At 39.0% G+C, this 13872-nt stretch overlaps 1 protein-coding gene across 2 annotated transcripts in view; it reads left to right on the top strand.

Moving 5' to 3' along the window:
- The window catches only part of PTPRR (protein tyrosine phosphatase receptor type R), a 152622-nt gene that overhangs the window by 66706 nt on the left and 72044 nt on the right, over nucleotides 1-13872 (top strand). For both annotated transcript variants that reach the window (XM_065862807.2, XM_071799205.1), the window contains 2 exons: nucleotides 9500-9613; nucleotides 13331-13486. In XM_065862807.2, coding sequence (XP_065718879.1) covers nucleotides 9500-9613; nucleotides 13331-13486 — 270 coding nt within the window. The remainder of the gene's footprint in view (nucleotides 1-9499; nucleotides 9614-13330; nucleotides 13487-13872) is intronic.

Genomic DNA, 13872 nt, shown 5'->3' with positions numbered 1-13872 from the left:
GAGACAGTTGCCAAAATCATGAGACTGTGTTTTCACCTGCTTTCCAGTTTCTGAGCTTACAGGATTCACACACAATCTTTAATGGATTTGATGAAACTTTGAGACAAAAGCACATATCTAGTTGCATGAATCCAAGAGAGGATAAACCTCAAAGTAATGAAAGTTGTGTCTAAGAAAAAGAACAGGTGTCCAAGGGTTTTGTGTGATTTTGCTTAACTTTGTTTGAAGTTCCTAATAGTTAAAGGACCATAAGGCAGAAATTACGAGGGTGCCTTATATTGCGTACACTTGGTTTATATGGATTTGAGTGCTAAATTAGTTAGGAAAAAGTCAGCAATAGAAGTTTTATGTGATTATGATGATGATAATAGTTATAAACAAACTTCAGTAAGATAAAAGGTTGAAAGCAAATAAAGACTCAAAACATTCTGGTGAATTGTGTCACACTAAAGAGCCCTTGTTGTTGGACGCTGGTTTCCTGAAAACAGAATCCTGATGTCTCAAGAGCTGAGGTGTAAGAATCGCTTCTTACTTTAAAAGTCTTGGCCGTCATAGGCAAATAACCCAGACCGTCCTGGGATACAACCTGCAATCAGGAATTGTACAAGAACAGACTTTCATCTAAACATCTCAATTCTGTTTAAGCCAAATGTATTTTAAGACTTTTTCTCAGATATGTTTCAAATTTTCTTCTTCATATGCCCAGGAACCACAGAGAACTATAATTATGTGAAAAAAAGGAACACATTTACCTCTTTCTATAGCATTCCCATTGTGCGTATTCAGGCAGATTTTGCTCATCTGAAACTACTGATAAAAATTGTCTCTGAAAACACGTGGATGTGAAAGCTTGGACATCAGCAGTACCGAAATCTTACTTTGATTTTCAAAGCAAAGAAAAAGCTTGCTAAGAAGAGTAAGTCAGTGGGAGTCTTTTGGCCACACCAGCTCCTGAAAGATGTGGAAGTTGCTGTATTTAGATTTCTGCTTTTGTTCTTCGTTAGTTTGTAATGTTACATGCATACATATAAATGTCTGCTACAAATTAAATTTATAATTCTGAAGGTAAAAAGAAAATTATGATTTTGGGGTGGTTTTTAATGGAAGGCATTTTAATGTATTGAGGACCATTTTGGAAAGTTGTAACAGGAATTTAAGCTTCAGTGACTAAGAATTGTTTGAATCATAAAACCAGCTGAAATGAGAGTTTTACAAAAGGAGCAAAGAGAAATAATACTGGTTTTGTGGCATTTCGAGTTTTACGCTGTCTCTACCTATAGATTTAATAATTGGAGGGTAAAAACAAATGTATTATAAAGTGCTGTGCTGAACAGGCTCAAAGGGTCTGTTTGCTCTGAGGATTACAGCTGACTTTGAGATGATGAAATAGGATGTGACTGGTACAATCATGGTGTGCATAAAAGTTGTACCGGACATAATAGCACCATGCATTTCTTTTGCAATGGGATGAATAATTTTTTTGCTAATATTGAATAAGGCCAGATAGGACAATTTTATGGAGCTCATTATACACGCCTCTCAAAGAACAAAAAGGCTGAAATAGTGTTCAGCTGAGCTCTCCTTGTGTTTCCACCTCTCAGTATTGTCTTGTGCTTTTCCATCATCTTGTCCTTTTCAAGAGTGTACCATAAGGGAGAAGGGTGGGCAGTGGTGGATGAAGGAAGGAAAAGCCTAGAAAGCTATCAGAGCTTTGAAATGAACTTCCACTGTTATTTTAAGAAAACTGAAATACATTGTGATGAAGTAAATTCCAGTCCTTGAAGAAACATAACAACAAATTAAAAAAAAAAAAAAAAAAAGAGACAAATTAACTTTTGGAGGTGGACTTGCTAAGGCACAGCAAAATTTTGGCCTCTCATCCCTACTAGTAATCGATTTGCAGTAATGAAATATGCTACCAGTTGGATACTCTTTAAAATAGATGTAGTATCATCATGGCTGAAGACATAGTATACTTCCATGTGCAGGAGAAAATTTTCTCCTTCTGTCACTAGGCACTGAAATTCCACAAGGTGGTCAAGCAGAAAGTTCCCTCTGTCCCAAAGAAGCTCTGTAAGATCAACCACAAAGTCCATCAGAACTACTGCAGCCGCCTGCCTCTCTCCTTCCCCTTCCTGAAGGGCTCCCACAGTACGGAGACCTACTGGAACTGGTATTATTTAATGACGAGGCTGCACTGAATTTGTGTCCCATGGACAATAGATAACCTTTCCTTCCTTTCTCTTATACCACCTTGGCAATGACAAGCATGTGACCCATGGACATTTGGGATATGAGATTCTACAACTGTCTGACTCAGAAAAAGTCCTAATAGGACTTTCATTGTCCTAATAGGACTTATTATTGTTAATAACTTTACTGGGCTCTAGATAAGGCTATTCCCTAACTGAGGTAGGGCTGTGGGTGGTAGTTTCATACAATCTATAGTACATTAGGTGCTTGGAAGCTGTACATACTTGCTAACTTTCAAATATATAATGCGTGATTAATACATTAATGATACCAGAGGAGAAAGGTAAAGGGAAAGGAGAAATTAGTACAATGAGCATTGAGAGGACAGTCTAACCCACACTCTCAGATTGTCACCCCACTAACTCTGTCATATTGTGGTACAGAAATGACCCACACAACTCAGAAGCCAGGAGAATTAAATAACCTACCTTCAGAAGAAAGATAGAAGACTATTCTGTGTCTTCTTATTAGATGTGATCAGTAAATCCACTTTACCTTGTGACACGAAGGTGTCAAGTGACACTGAAAGAGCTGACCCTTATCTTTGCCAGGAGACTGCAAGCCCAGAGATTAGCGCAAAACACAGGATTGATAGAAATCAAAGTGTGCCTCATGAAAACAGGCTTTAACAAACCTTGTCCTTAATAGGCTCAATGTGTTCTCGTACACTTTAATCATCCATGAAGGTCATGGAGTCTTTCTATAGCTGACTGACTCACCACCCAAGAGCATGTAAAAGCTCAGTGAGGGAACCTTGGACAAAAGCCAGACCTCACAGATGGAGCATTTCCCACTCTTGTGTTGGTGCTTCCTACAGAAGTGGTCAAATCAGCCCCAAATCAGCTGATCTCACTTGAGAAATTAATTCTCGCTGCAAAAAGAAGTGTAAATCTGTCACATAGCTGATACAAACCAGTTTAGTCATATCACACACCCACCTCCAGAGTAGTTTGCCAGTTCGAACTGTGGATGCCAACAGAGTGCCCTGGCCTCACCTCAGCACCAGGTACAGCATCTCTGCTGTCTGTGATGCAGCAACCTCTAGGAACATCCTCAGCTGGTACCTACGTGTGCAAACAGGATGTGTATCTAGTTGAGGATGATGGCCAGCACTCACACCTTTTGATAGCAGACTGAGAAAATTATCCTTTTATTGCACTAGGGTTCATCTTGGTTTCTGATTACTGAAGGTTTGGCTTCAACTGTCTAACATCTGTAGTATCTCTTCTGTGCAGTTTTTAGGGACATTTGTGACTTTCAGCATCCATCTAAGCATCCAGCCCTTTTTCTGCTTCTTGTTCAGTTTTTGGCCTCAGCAACTTCCTGTGGTAAAAGGGTCTGTGGATTAATTGCAGTGTGTGAAAGACTGCTTCCTTTTATAAATTTTTATTTTCTCATATTTTAATGAACATTCACTTGAAAATCAGTATGGAGGGGAACCATACATCTGTCTTAACTAATTAGATTAACCCTACATATCCCATTAGTGTTACTTCTGCTTTGATTTCTTTCAGAGAGCTCATAACTTGCATAAATATTTAAATGTGTATGCTTTCATGAAAAATTAATAAAGAGCCAAAAATGTTATTTAATGCTTTATGAGAAATGAATAAATCCAGGAAATATCAGGCTTACTTTAAACAAAGATTTTCCATAAAAAATGTGGGGTTTTTTTCTCCAGCCAAAATGTGAGTGAAGTTGTACAATGTCACATCTTGAAAAGTAACATCCAAATACAGAAAACTTCCCTGGACTAATCAGGACTGAAGCAACCAAAGTATCCCACTCCTAGCACTTTTATTTAATGTTTATACAGATCCAATTTAGAGTTCTTTTTCTCATCACCCAAATACTCTTTGGGCAAGCGCACTTAAATTTTCGCAGGCTACATGTGAAATTTGGAAGTTTGGCTGATTTATATATTCTGCAGCCTCAGTGAGTCTTCGTTAGAAAATGTGTGACTTAAGTATAAGCATGTTCCAGGTCCAGACCGTTTCTGAATGCTTTTCACTAGTTCTTATAAACTCAAGCATATGCCTGTAGTTTTTTTTACTATTTCAGGTGATTTTCACTATGCTTTTGTGGAAAAACCAAGACTCCCCCTCACAATTTTTCAGAATATAACACCTCTCTGACCTTAGAAGGATTCAATTGTCACCAGGTTTATATTTCTAGTCACACTGTGTTTTAGCAGAAATATATTATGTATGAAAGTTTGAGTAGATCACTGCAGGCAATTGCTAATACATAGAAACATGAAGCATCTTTAATTAGTCACGAAGAATAATTGATTTTCTACTCATAAGAATTTTATATTAGTTTACAGATGTATTTCAAAGTTTAATGTGGACTTCCTGAAAGGGCAGTATTCTCTTGGAGAAAACAACATTGTAGATAGAGAAGTAGATAGGAGAGGGAGGAATGACACCGCAGACACCAGTTTGGTTTAGGGCAAATTGCCTTTGGACGCTCGTCTTGGCAAAATGCATTGTTCTACTTGCATAATGCTGACCTGCATCAGAAGCTGAGATTCATGGACTACATGAGATGCTAAACCCACTGTGAGCCATGACACACAATATTATAAAAGCCAAGATTTTCTGCAGATGTGTATTTGTCCACCTGAGCCAGCCAAAGGGATTAACCTGATGTCCAGTGCAGCTACAATCTCAAGTCATTGAACAGCAATGGGAAGGCAATTCTACTGTGCTTTAGGAGAAGAAAAGAGAAAATGCAGGTATTTTCACAATTTGTTGCCAGACTTTTTGTAGTCCTGTACCCAAACTGTACAAATACAAGTCCAACAATTTCACCTTCACTCCTGATAAATGTATCCTGCCTTGGTTGTACAGCTGAGACAGACTTCACCCCTAATTATTTTTCTTCCTGTGTATTCAGGCGAGCTGAAGGTTTGAGAAAACAGCTACGGTGGTGGGACCAGGGAGAGTTTAGAAGGGATTAAACAATGTGTGGAAAAAGAATTGAATATCTGAGGCTCATTGCAGAAAGGATATTACGGATGATAAGGAAAGATAAGAAAGAGAGGCATATCAGAATTTTTATTGAGAAGCAGAACTTGACTTGGCATATTATAATTTATTATAAGATTCTAAAAATATTATTTCAGAAACTGTGTTATGCATTCATCCCTTTCATGTTTGTGTTTTGTTTGGTTGGTTGGTTTTTCTTTTTCTCTTCAACATAAAAATCTTTATTAAAAAGCCTCTGTAGGATCTTGGTTGTGAATAGTCTTTGGTGTTTTCCTGTGCTGCGTTTCCCTCTCTGGAACTCTGTCTTCCCAAGGTTTCCACTACAAGCAGAAAAGTCCTTCACTTCAAACTATCCATTTTGTTTGGATCAGATAAACCAAAAAACTGTGGCTGTAGTTGCAATATCCAGGTTGATAATTGCTCGGGGAAATGAGTCCTCCAGGGTGTTCGCCTCTAGGCTCAACAAGTCGTTATTGCCAACAGCGGTAGCAGATTCAAAATTGTAAACTCCTTGGGGAGCAGGTTGCAATCCATGATAAACACTGCAGATGAGCAAAGGGTAAGTGATTAGTGCTGTCTAACTGGGATGCTTCAGCCCTTTCTTTTCCAAAGCGAAAGGAGCAACTAGAGGAACACAGTAAGAAATAGCTTGCGTATCTATGTTAATGCTTTATTTTATTTATTTCTATGGATTTACTTTACAGGGGTTAATTTCAAGTTTTTTTGCAGATTATGTTAGAGTACATAATGATTTTGTGTGTGTAATTATAACCTGTAAATGGCTGAACAGGTTTCCATTCTAGGAGTGATTCTTTTAATGCCAGTTTATACTACTGGCGTAATGTGCAGGTATTATTGCATTAGTAGTTCATCCATTATCAGTTTTCTATCTTAATCTCTTACCTTTATGGACTACAGTCAACACAGTATTGAGGCTTGCCATCAGAATGGCACAATAACATTAAAATATTGAAACTTTAATAATGTTTTAGGAATTTTCTAGTGATAAGAATAGTTAGGACTTTGTGGGGTTTTTTTCTTCTTGTCTTCTTTCTTTTTTTTTTTTTTTTTGGTGGTGGGTTTTTTGGGATATTTTTTTTTCTCCGACTAACTTTTCTTAACAAAAATTATCATAGTTCAGAATTGGCAGAAAGGCAATTTTGTACTAAATGCTCGGGTCAGACTTCAATTTCAGTCACCTTCTAGAGGGCACATGCCGGACTTGAAAATATAATGCCCCCAATCTTTGCCTTTATCTGAGACCTTGATGGTGGCAGTATGCATTATTGTATGATAACATTCACGTAATTGAGGAGATCCATTGCCTTTTACTTCTGAGTAGTCATGAATTAGCCTGTATCTTGACAAAAGGAACTTGGGAAAAGAGTATAATGTTGCCCTGTACCTGTCATTTTCCAGAAGCATCCAGAGTTGACCATAGGATACTGAACTTGATGTGTCTCCAGTCTGGTCCACTTTATGCTTTTACAAATCTATTACAAACAAGGCGGTAACAGAGAGCACAAACCACATTTGTGATGTGCTGCTGACTGTAAAGTAGGCGCTCTTGGAACCCCATCAAACATTTCTCTATGTTTTCTTTCACTGATCGAGTTAGAAATCCCATTCCTAAAGTGGCAGATTCTGGACTGCTCACTTTCCTCTTGATACAAAGAGGCAAACACGCTGTCTTGTGCTGACTGATGTAGAACAAGTAGTGTCACTCTTACTGAATTTTTACTAGAATTGCCAAGGAACTAAGCTTCACAGGAACACCAGCAATTGAGAAGCAGATTGCTTTGATGGACGGCAAGGCAAGGTTCTTAAGAAAAATGCGAGCTACTTCTTCCTCAGAAACTACTTGGGGGTTTTGGATGAATAATCACACACACACACACACACACACACAAACTTTATTACTGCACAAGAAGCACACTGAAATGAGGCTTAAGGATCAATTTCTTCCCACCCTCCACCCACTTACAAGGTTTCCTAAAAGGACCCTGAAATCTCCAGCTGCAAGTCCAGGTGAGCCTTCTAAGCAGGCTGTTGCCAGACTGACAGAGTGAGTGCTGTCATCTTCAGGCTTCCCTCAGAACCACCAAGGACAATATAGATGTAGTTGTTAGAGAGAGAGACACACACTGTGCAGCCTTCCTATGACTATTTGTTGTAAGACATGGTGGACCAAATTCAGACCTCATGGAAGGAAATGTGACTCTCCTGAAGCTAATGGAGCTTCACCATGTTTTATTGTCCCTGGATATGATGAACCATAATCCCAGTATACTAAATCTATTAGAATTTATAGCCTCTTTATAGGCTCTTTAAGAGCTTCTATTTCATCTGAAGCTGGATATTTTTCTGGCTGCTTCATTTCTGTGTCTTTTTCAGCGAGCTCTTAACACACTATTTAACATTTAATGTATTCCGGTCCCTGGCTCAAGTATGTTCAAGTGAATGAATTTCGATTTTATGCCTGCTAATTTTGCTCAATAACAACAGCTAGCATTATCCCCATAACTCGAGGTCACTGACTTGTACAAGCAGTTTCACGCTCTTTATGCCATCCTGATGGATCTCTAGGGACCATCACGACAGCCTTCCTATTTCAGCAACAACTCCCTTTCTCATTTCCCCAGCATCCTCAGACCAGGCTGCCGTCTTTCAGCGTAGTGATGGCTTCACAGCTCCAAACCAATTCTTGTCTGCTGGATCATTCAGGTGCACCGTGTCTGAGTGAACCTATCTGAAGAGCAGAATAAACTGTGCTTGGATCTGTTAGATCTCCCTGTCTCCCCTCCCAAGACATTTCTCTGTTTCAATGACAAAGTTGAAGCAGTTTTGTAGCCACTCAAGATGTCTGTCTAATTCAAGAAGTAGCAAAGAGGAGAAGGTTTTGCATTTTGAAAATGCGAGGGTTAAACAGTAAGTTAAATTGAAGAATACTGTAATACTTCTAGCTGAATTAAGGCTCAACTGTGTGGTAAGAGTGGATCTCAGTTGATGTATCAAGACCTGACAATCCCATTACTGTTAAAAAGTGAGAAAAGGAGGGGGGGTGGGAAGAAAAACTTGCAGTACAGATGGAAAAATCAAATTGACAGTGGAAAAGGAAAGCAAATATTTTATGGTTTTATGTCATAACTAATAAACACTGATAAATAAAGAACAGTCAAAATGTGTGCTGCTGTTTTTCTTTGAGAAAAAAATTGCCTTTCTTTCTGGACCATATTGCCAGTGTGATGTCTGACCCATGGGTATTTAATTCTCTTTATGCAGCTCTGGTTAGGAAGAACACTTGCTTGGATCCTCAGAGCAGCAAGGTGGCCTGTGGCTCTAAATAGGAATCTTAAAATAAAAAACCTTTTTCAGCTCAAGTCAACTGACTCAGTCAGAACATACTAACTTTATACGTCAGAAATTGCCAGAAACATTGGAAGTCTTCTGGGACTGTGTAACATACTCCTCTTGCATCTCTCCTTCACTACGTATTGTCTGCAAAGGGTATATGGAAGTGAAGAAAGGGACCCCAAAGCACCACATGAAAGTATTGACCACCAGGTGTCATGTGAAGACCCCATATCTGGGTCTTACTTCCTGGGTAAAATTCCACTGACTTCACAAGAAGAACTTGAAGTTGAGGAAATGTTTCAATTTCACTGTGATTCTAATGCAGAGAAAGAAAATGCTTCAGTGATTGATGTAGTTGGTCTGCTGAGAATTATAGCATTCTCTGACTCACATGAGGAAGTTTTAGGAAATTCAAGCATGTTGAATGTATCCAGAATGTTTCTTTTTTTATCTCAGAAACCACTAATCAGAATTAAAATTGTATAATTTCTCTATGTCTGACTCATTCTTCACCTGCGGGGAGAAATGCTAAGATAAAAATGAAAGCAAATCTTCATTGTGTAAATCCAACATCTCATTCTTTAAAGGTGAACTGATGTTTAAGGCTTGACTTTCATTTTTAATGTAGTAATTGTGTTATCTTGAACTCTGTGATTTGTTCAAGAAATTTAGCCAAAAACCTCTGGAATGTATTTTGAGTGTAGTTGAGGAAAGGTGGTACTTTGCTAACGAGCAGGATTTAAGATGCTTAGATTTTCCTTTGGTCTTTATTGCAACGCAAGTAGATTGCACAGATTATCATTCTCGGTAAAAAACAATTAGCAACAAGTCCCAGAGATCTGTCATCTTGAGAACGGAATGTGTTGAGCAAGGAGTTCATTTGAACTGGTTTTGTTTTTCAGACACTGCAAATGGATGTAAATAAGCTGAATATCACATTGCTTCGGATATTTCGCCAAGGAGTAGCAGCAGCACTGGGACTGTTACCTCAGCAAGTTCATATCAACAGAGTCATTGTAAGTACCAAAGGGCTGTGTATAATAAAATGTACCTGGTTATTCGGAATTCTCCTGTTACTACAGAAAAGTACAATAAAATAGGATAGAAAAATACCTTTTCCTAATCTTTTTTTAACTACACTGCAGAAAAAATATATCTCCATTACAAAATGATTTAAATTTTCTTTTGAAAGGAAACCATTCTCAGTTACAGTCTAGAGAAAAATTAAGTCAGATAAATCTCTTTTGTGTCCTATTCATAAGCGGATTGCTTGTCCCCTAGTTTTCATTTGAATGCAGTTCTACATTACAGTCATTAAGAAACACTTATTCTTTTTTTTTCTCAAAGGTTGAGTATTGCTCAAAAAATAGATGCTATTCTGCCTATCCAAGGCATCTCCACAATTTATCCTCAGACTTTCCATTAGTAAATTAAATGTCTTCTCACAATATTAATATTCATGTTTTGCTCTTCAGCTATAAAAATCTATGCTCAGAAATGATCTTGTATTCTACGGTATCATATTTGCAAAAGATGACGATAAATGTGCTCCTAGCAACAAAGACTTTTAAAAAGCATTTGTCATTGTATGGTTCCCTATGTATGGTTAAGAGTACGCATTCTTACCACTGTTGTCTTTTTATGACAGTTTTGCCATGAAACAAAGAAAAACCAGCATCATGTATGAATTTCTAGCATTCAATTCATATTGCAGAAAGAAGAAGAGTTATTTTCTTTTATTCTACGTGCAGGTTGGATATAAGGGAAGAAAACTGACAGGTTCACCATGAAAGTATTTCCTGCCTTGATAGCTAGACAGGAATGTATACATCAAAAAGGATTCTAAAACACCTGCAAATAATGTCTTTGTGAGAAAGGATCACACAAGAAGTACAGCCGAAAAGATCAATAGGAATGCAATGCAGCCCTTTTCATGTTTGCCAGGGATGTCACTCATTCATGACAAGTGATGCTAAATCTCCTTCATCCCCTGCATTATCTAGAATGAAAGGTTGAAAGACATATTCAGAAAAAAGCACAATTAAATGAGACATGTTCCAGAGTGTGGGATGTGTATTTCAACATATTAAGTCACTTAGTAGCATTCTCACTATGCTCTGTGAAAATTATCTAAGCAGAATTAACTAAGCAGAAGAAATATGCTTTTTATTTTTCTATTGGCTACATAGTTTTTCCCTTTTTCCTCTCATTTGTAGTCCAAGTGAAGAGGTAATGACATTTTGCTTATAGCTCAGAATACATTAAATGCTATTAATTAATTAGTCTTCTCCACATCTGGAAAAGTCTGGTATGAGTACATCTTTTAATGATGTAAAGGAGAACTCAAAATTTTATCCTGTTTGCTCTAAAAATCACACACAGAAAATCGAAAGTAACAAGGAAGAAAAATACAATTTAGGAGACATTGTTCCCACTTTCCGTCCTTCTAACATGAGGCAGTTCCTCTCATGCAGAGTGCTGGCAAGCAAGCAGGGCACATCAGAATTCATCTCACTTCACTTCAGCCTAGTCTAAGCTGCTCATCTAGGCTCCCTGTAAAAGCAATATAGGGAAGGGTAACTGGAGGAGGAGAGGCATTGAGATCCTGTTTATTTTAGAATGGATTAAATCATTCTCTGGAGATGCCAATCTCTCTCCAGTGACTTTGGAGGTAGTTTAGATGGCTGAAGTGAGGTAAGCTGACTCTTTCCCAACAGAGCGGCTCTCAGAAGTGATCAGGAGCCTAGCAGCCAGGAGCTGCTTGGGCACAAGGAGAGCAGAGAGCTTGCTAGCCTCTTACATATAACAACGCATAGTCTGCTGGGAAATATTAACTGGGCATTTCCAGTGTCTCCTTAACCTTTTGAGTAAACCTTTCTTCCATAAAGGCCTTTTAATGGGCTCCTAAACAGAGGAGGCACAAAACACTACAAATGTTGTGCCCCCATGAAGCCTTGCCTTATGCCTGCCACTTACACCCAGGAGCAGACACCTATCTTTGAGAAAGAAGGCTCCAGGAAGACTTTATTGAGGCCTTTCAGTGCTTAGAAGGAGCCTACAAGAAAGATGGGGACAGAGTTTTTAGTGGGGCGTGTTGGGGTAATGGTTTTAAACTAAAAGACGGAATATTCAGGTCAGACATGAGGAAGAGATTTTTTACAATGAGGATGGTAGAACACTGGCACAAGTTGCCAAGAGAAGTAATAGATGCCCCATCCCTGGAGACATTCAAGGCCAGGCTGGACGAGGCTCTGAGCAACCTGATCTAGTTGAAGATGTCCCTGCTCATTGCAGGGGGTTGGACTAGATGACCTTTGAAGGTCCCTTCCAACCCAAACTATTATGTGATTCTATGATTCTACCCACATCAACAACTGAGTAGGACCACAGCCTCAAATTGTCAGCTTGACAAAAGTGTCTGCCTTTGCCTGACAGTTCAGACCTGCAGGTCTGTTTTCACTCCTTACAAGACTGCTGATCTAATAGTCCCACTGAAAAATGCCTCGTCCCACACGTAGCCAATGTCCTTATCAATCTTATTGAGCAGATGGACCAGCAGCACATGTGAGAGCACAGCAGGAAGATTTAGGGTGAACACATTTGAAAGCATCTCTTTCTGTGCAGCTCTACTCTGAATACAAAACTAGATATTTTAAGAATAGCAAAAGATGTATTTTTCTCTACTTCAGTAAAGATACAGATGCATATTCAAGGTGATGGGAAGGAAGTGAGGAAAATCAGTATTATACTGGTATGGACTGATCTCTGTCATCCCAAAACAATGAATAGAAATAACCATACTGATGAGGTTCTTGCCTATGCAGGCAGCAATCCAGGTGGTAACTCCATGTTTACCCTTGCATATGTGGAACCCCCCAGGTCTCTATGTCACAGCCACATCTAAGTTGGCCATAGCCCTGGGGAACTTGGATTCACACACCCTGTGTGGACAACAAGACTGTCTGGAGCTCTGGGCTCAGGTGCTGTTCTAGTCAATCACAACCAGAAGAACCCTCCACTTTTGCTCCCTTGAGACAGAGTGAGCATCGTTGACGTCTCTAGTACAGCACACTTTGGGCTACCAGGGCTGCATCAAAGGCACTTGAGCAGGAATTAATAGAGGGGAGAATAGACATGCTCATTTTACCCATTAAATGTAAACAAAAGTTTTCTGGTCCTTTCATTTTGTTGTGCCATTTTAAGGAGTTGCACCACAGTTGACATTTAGACTTCATTACACTTCATCGTGGCATGTCTGCGATGTGTTGACATGGGATTAGAAAGCAGTGCCAAAATACCACAGCGCCATACTAAGAATTCCTGTTTAAGGACCACCTTCTAAACCAAAGCTGCATTTAAGCTCAGATCAGATGAACTATCTGCTAAAATCCCTGCTGGCCCTTCACCCTTGAACCCATCCCACGGTTCCTCTCCTCACCATGTTACATTGATCTGTCTCATTTAATGGCACTAGAGTCAGGAAGAGGATACTTTGTCAATAGTGAACGAGACAAAACACATGTGCCCACGTATAGTATTTGCATTTTCTTGCACAGTCATCTGGGATTGAAGAAGTCAGGGAATAGATATACTCTCCTCACAGAACAGATTGAAGCCTTTGCATTCCATGCTTGTTTTTTTTTCTGGCATTATAGTTACAAATCTAGTGACAGCAGAGATCATCTGATCTCAGACCCTTCCTCTGATTCTGCTTTTCTTTTTGATTTTCCTAGGGGAAGAAGAACTGCGTAGAGCTGTTTGTTTCACCACTGAACAGAAAGCCAGGAATTGCTGAGGCGCTGCCATCTGAAGAAGTGCTGCGCTCCCTTAATATCAACATTTTGCATCAGAGTTTATCCCAGTTTGGAATAACAGAGGTCTCCCCTGAGGTTGGTTGTCAATTTTTTAACCTGTAGTTTGTTACAGATTAGGCAGTTATTGCATCCCTGGTAATTTTCAGGCTGAGGTTCTCAGGCATGAGGCAGGAACTGTGTAAGCTAGGATGGCATTACTGCTATATAGCACTTTACAGCTAGCCCTGTTAAATTACTTTAATAGTGTTTGATTACGCTATTTAAGCATTAATATCGAGGTCCTCCTCACGCATATGGGCTACCATTGAATTCAAAGTTTAGATCCTAAGTATGCATCAGTTGCCTTAAAGGAAATGGGCCCGAGGACTTTTGGTCTATTAATGTAGGTCAGCAGGTATAACAGTTTCAGTAGAGAGATAAATGAAATGTAGATGTCAGGTGTGAGTATCACTACCTGTGTC

Source organism: Patagioenas fasciata, chromosome 1 (assembly GCF_037038585.1).
Source record: "Patagioenas fasciata isolate bPatFas1 chromosome 1, bPatFas1.hap1, whole genome shotgun sequence".
Classification (NCBI taxonomy): domain Eukaryota; kingdom Metazoa; phylum Chordata; class Aves; order Columbiformes; family Columbidae; genus Patagioenas; species Patagioenas fasciata.
The sequence above is the reverse complement of the archived record's forward strand: the minus strand, read 5'-3'. Positions and strand labels throughout refer to the sequence as shown.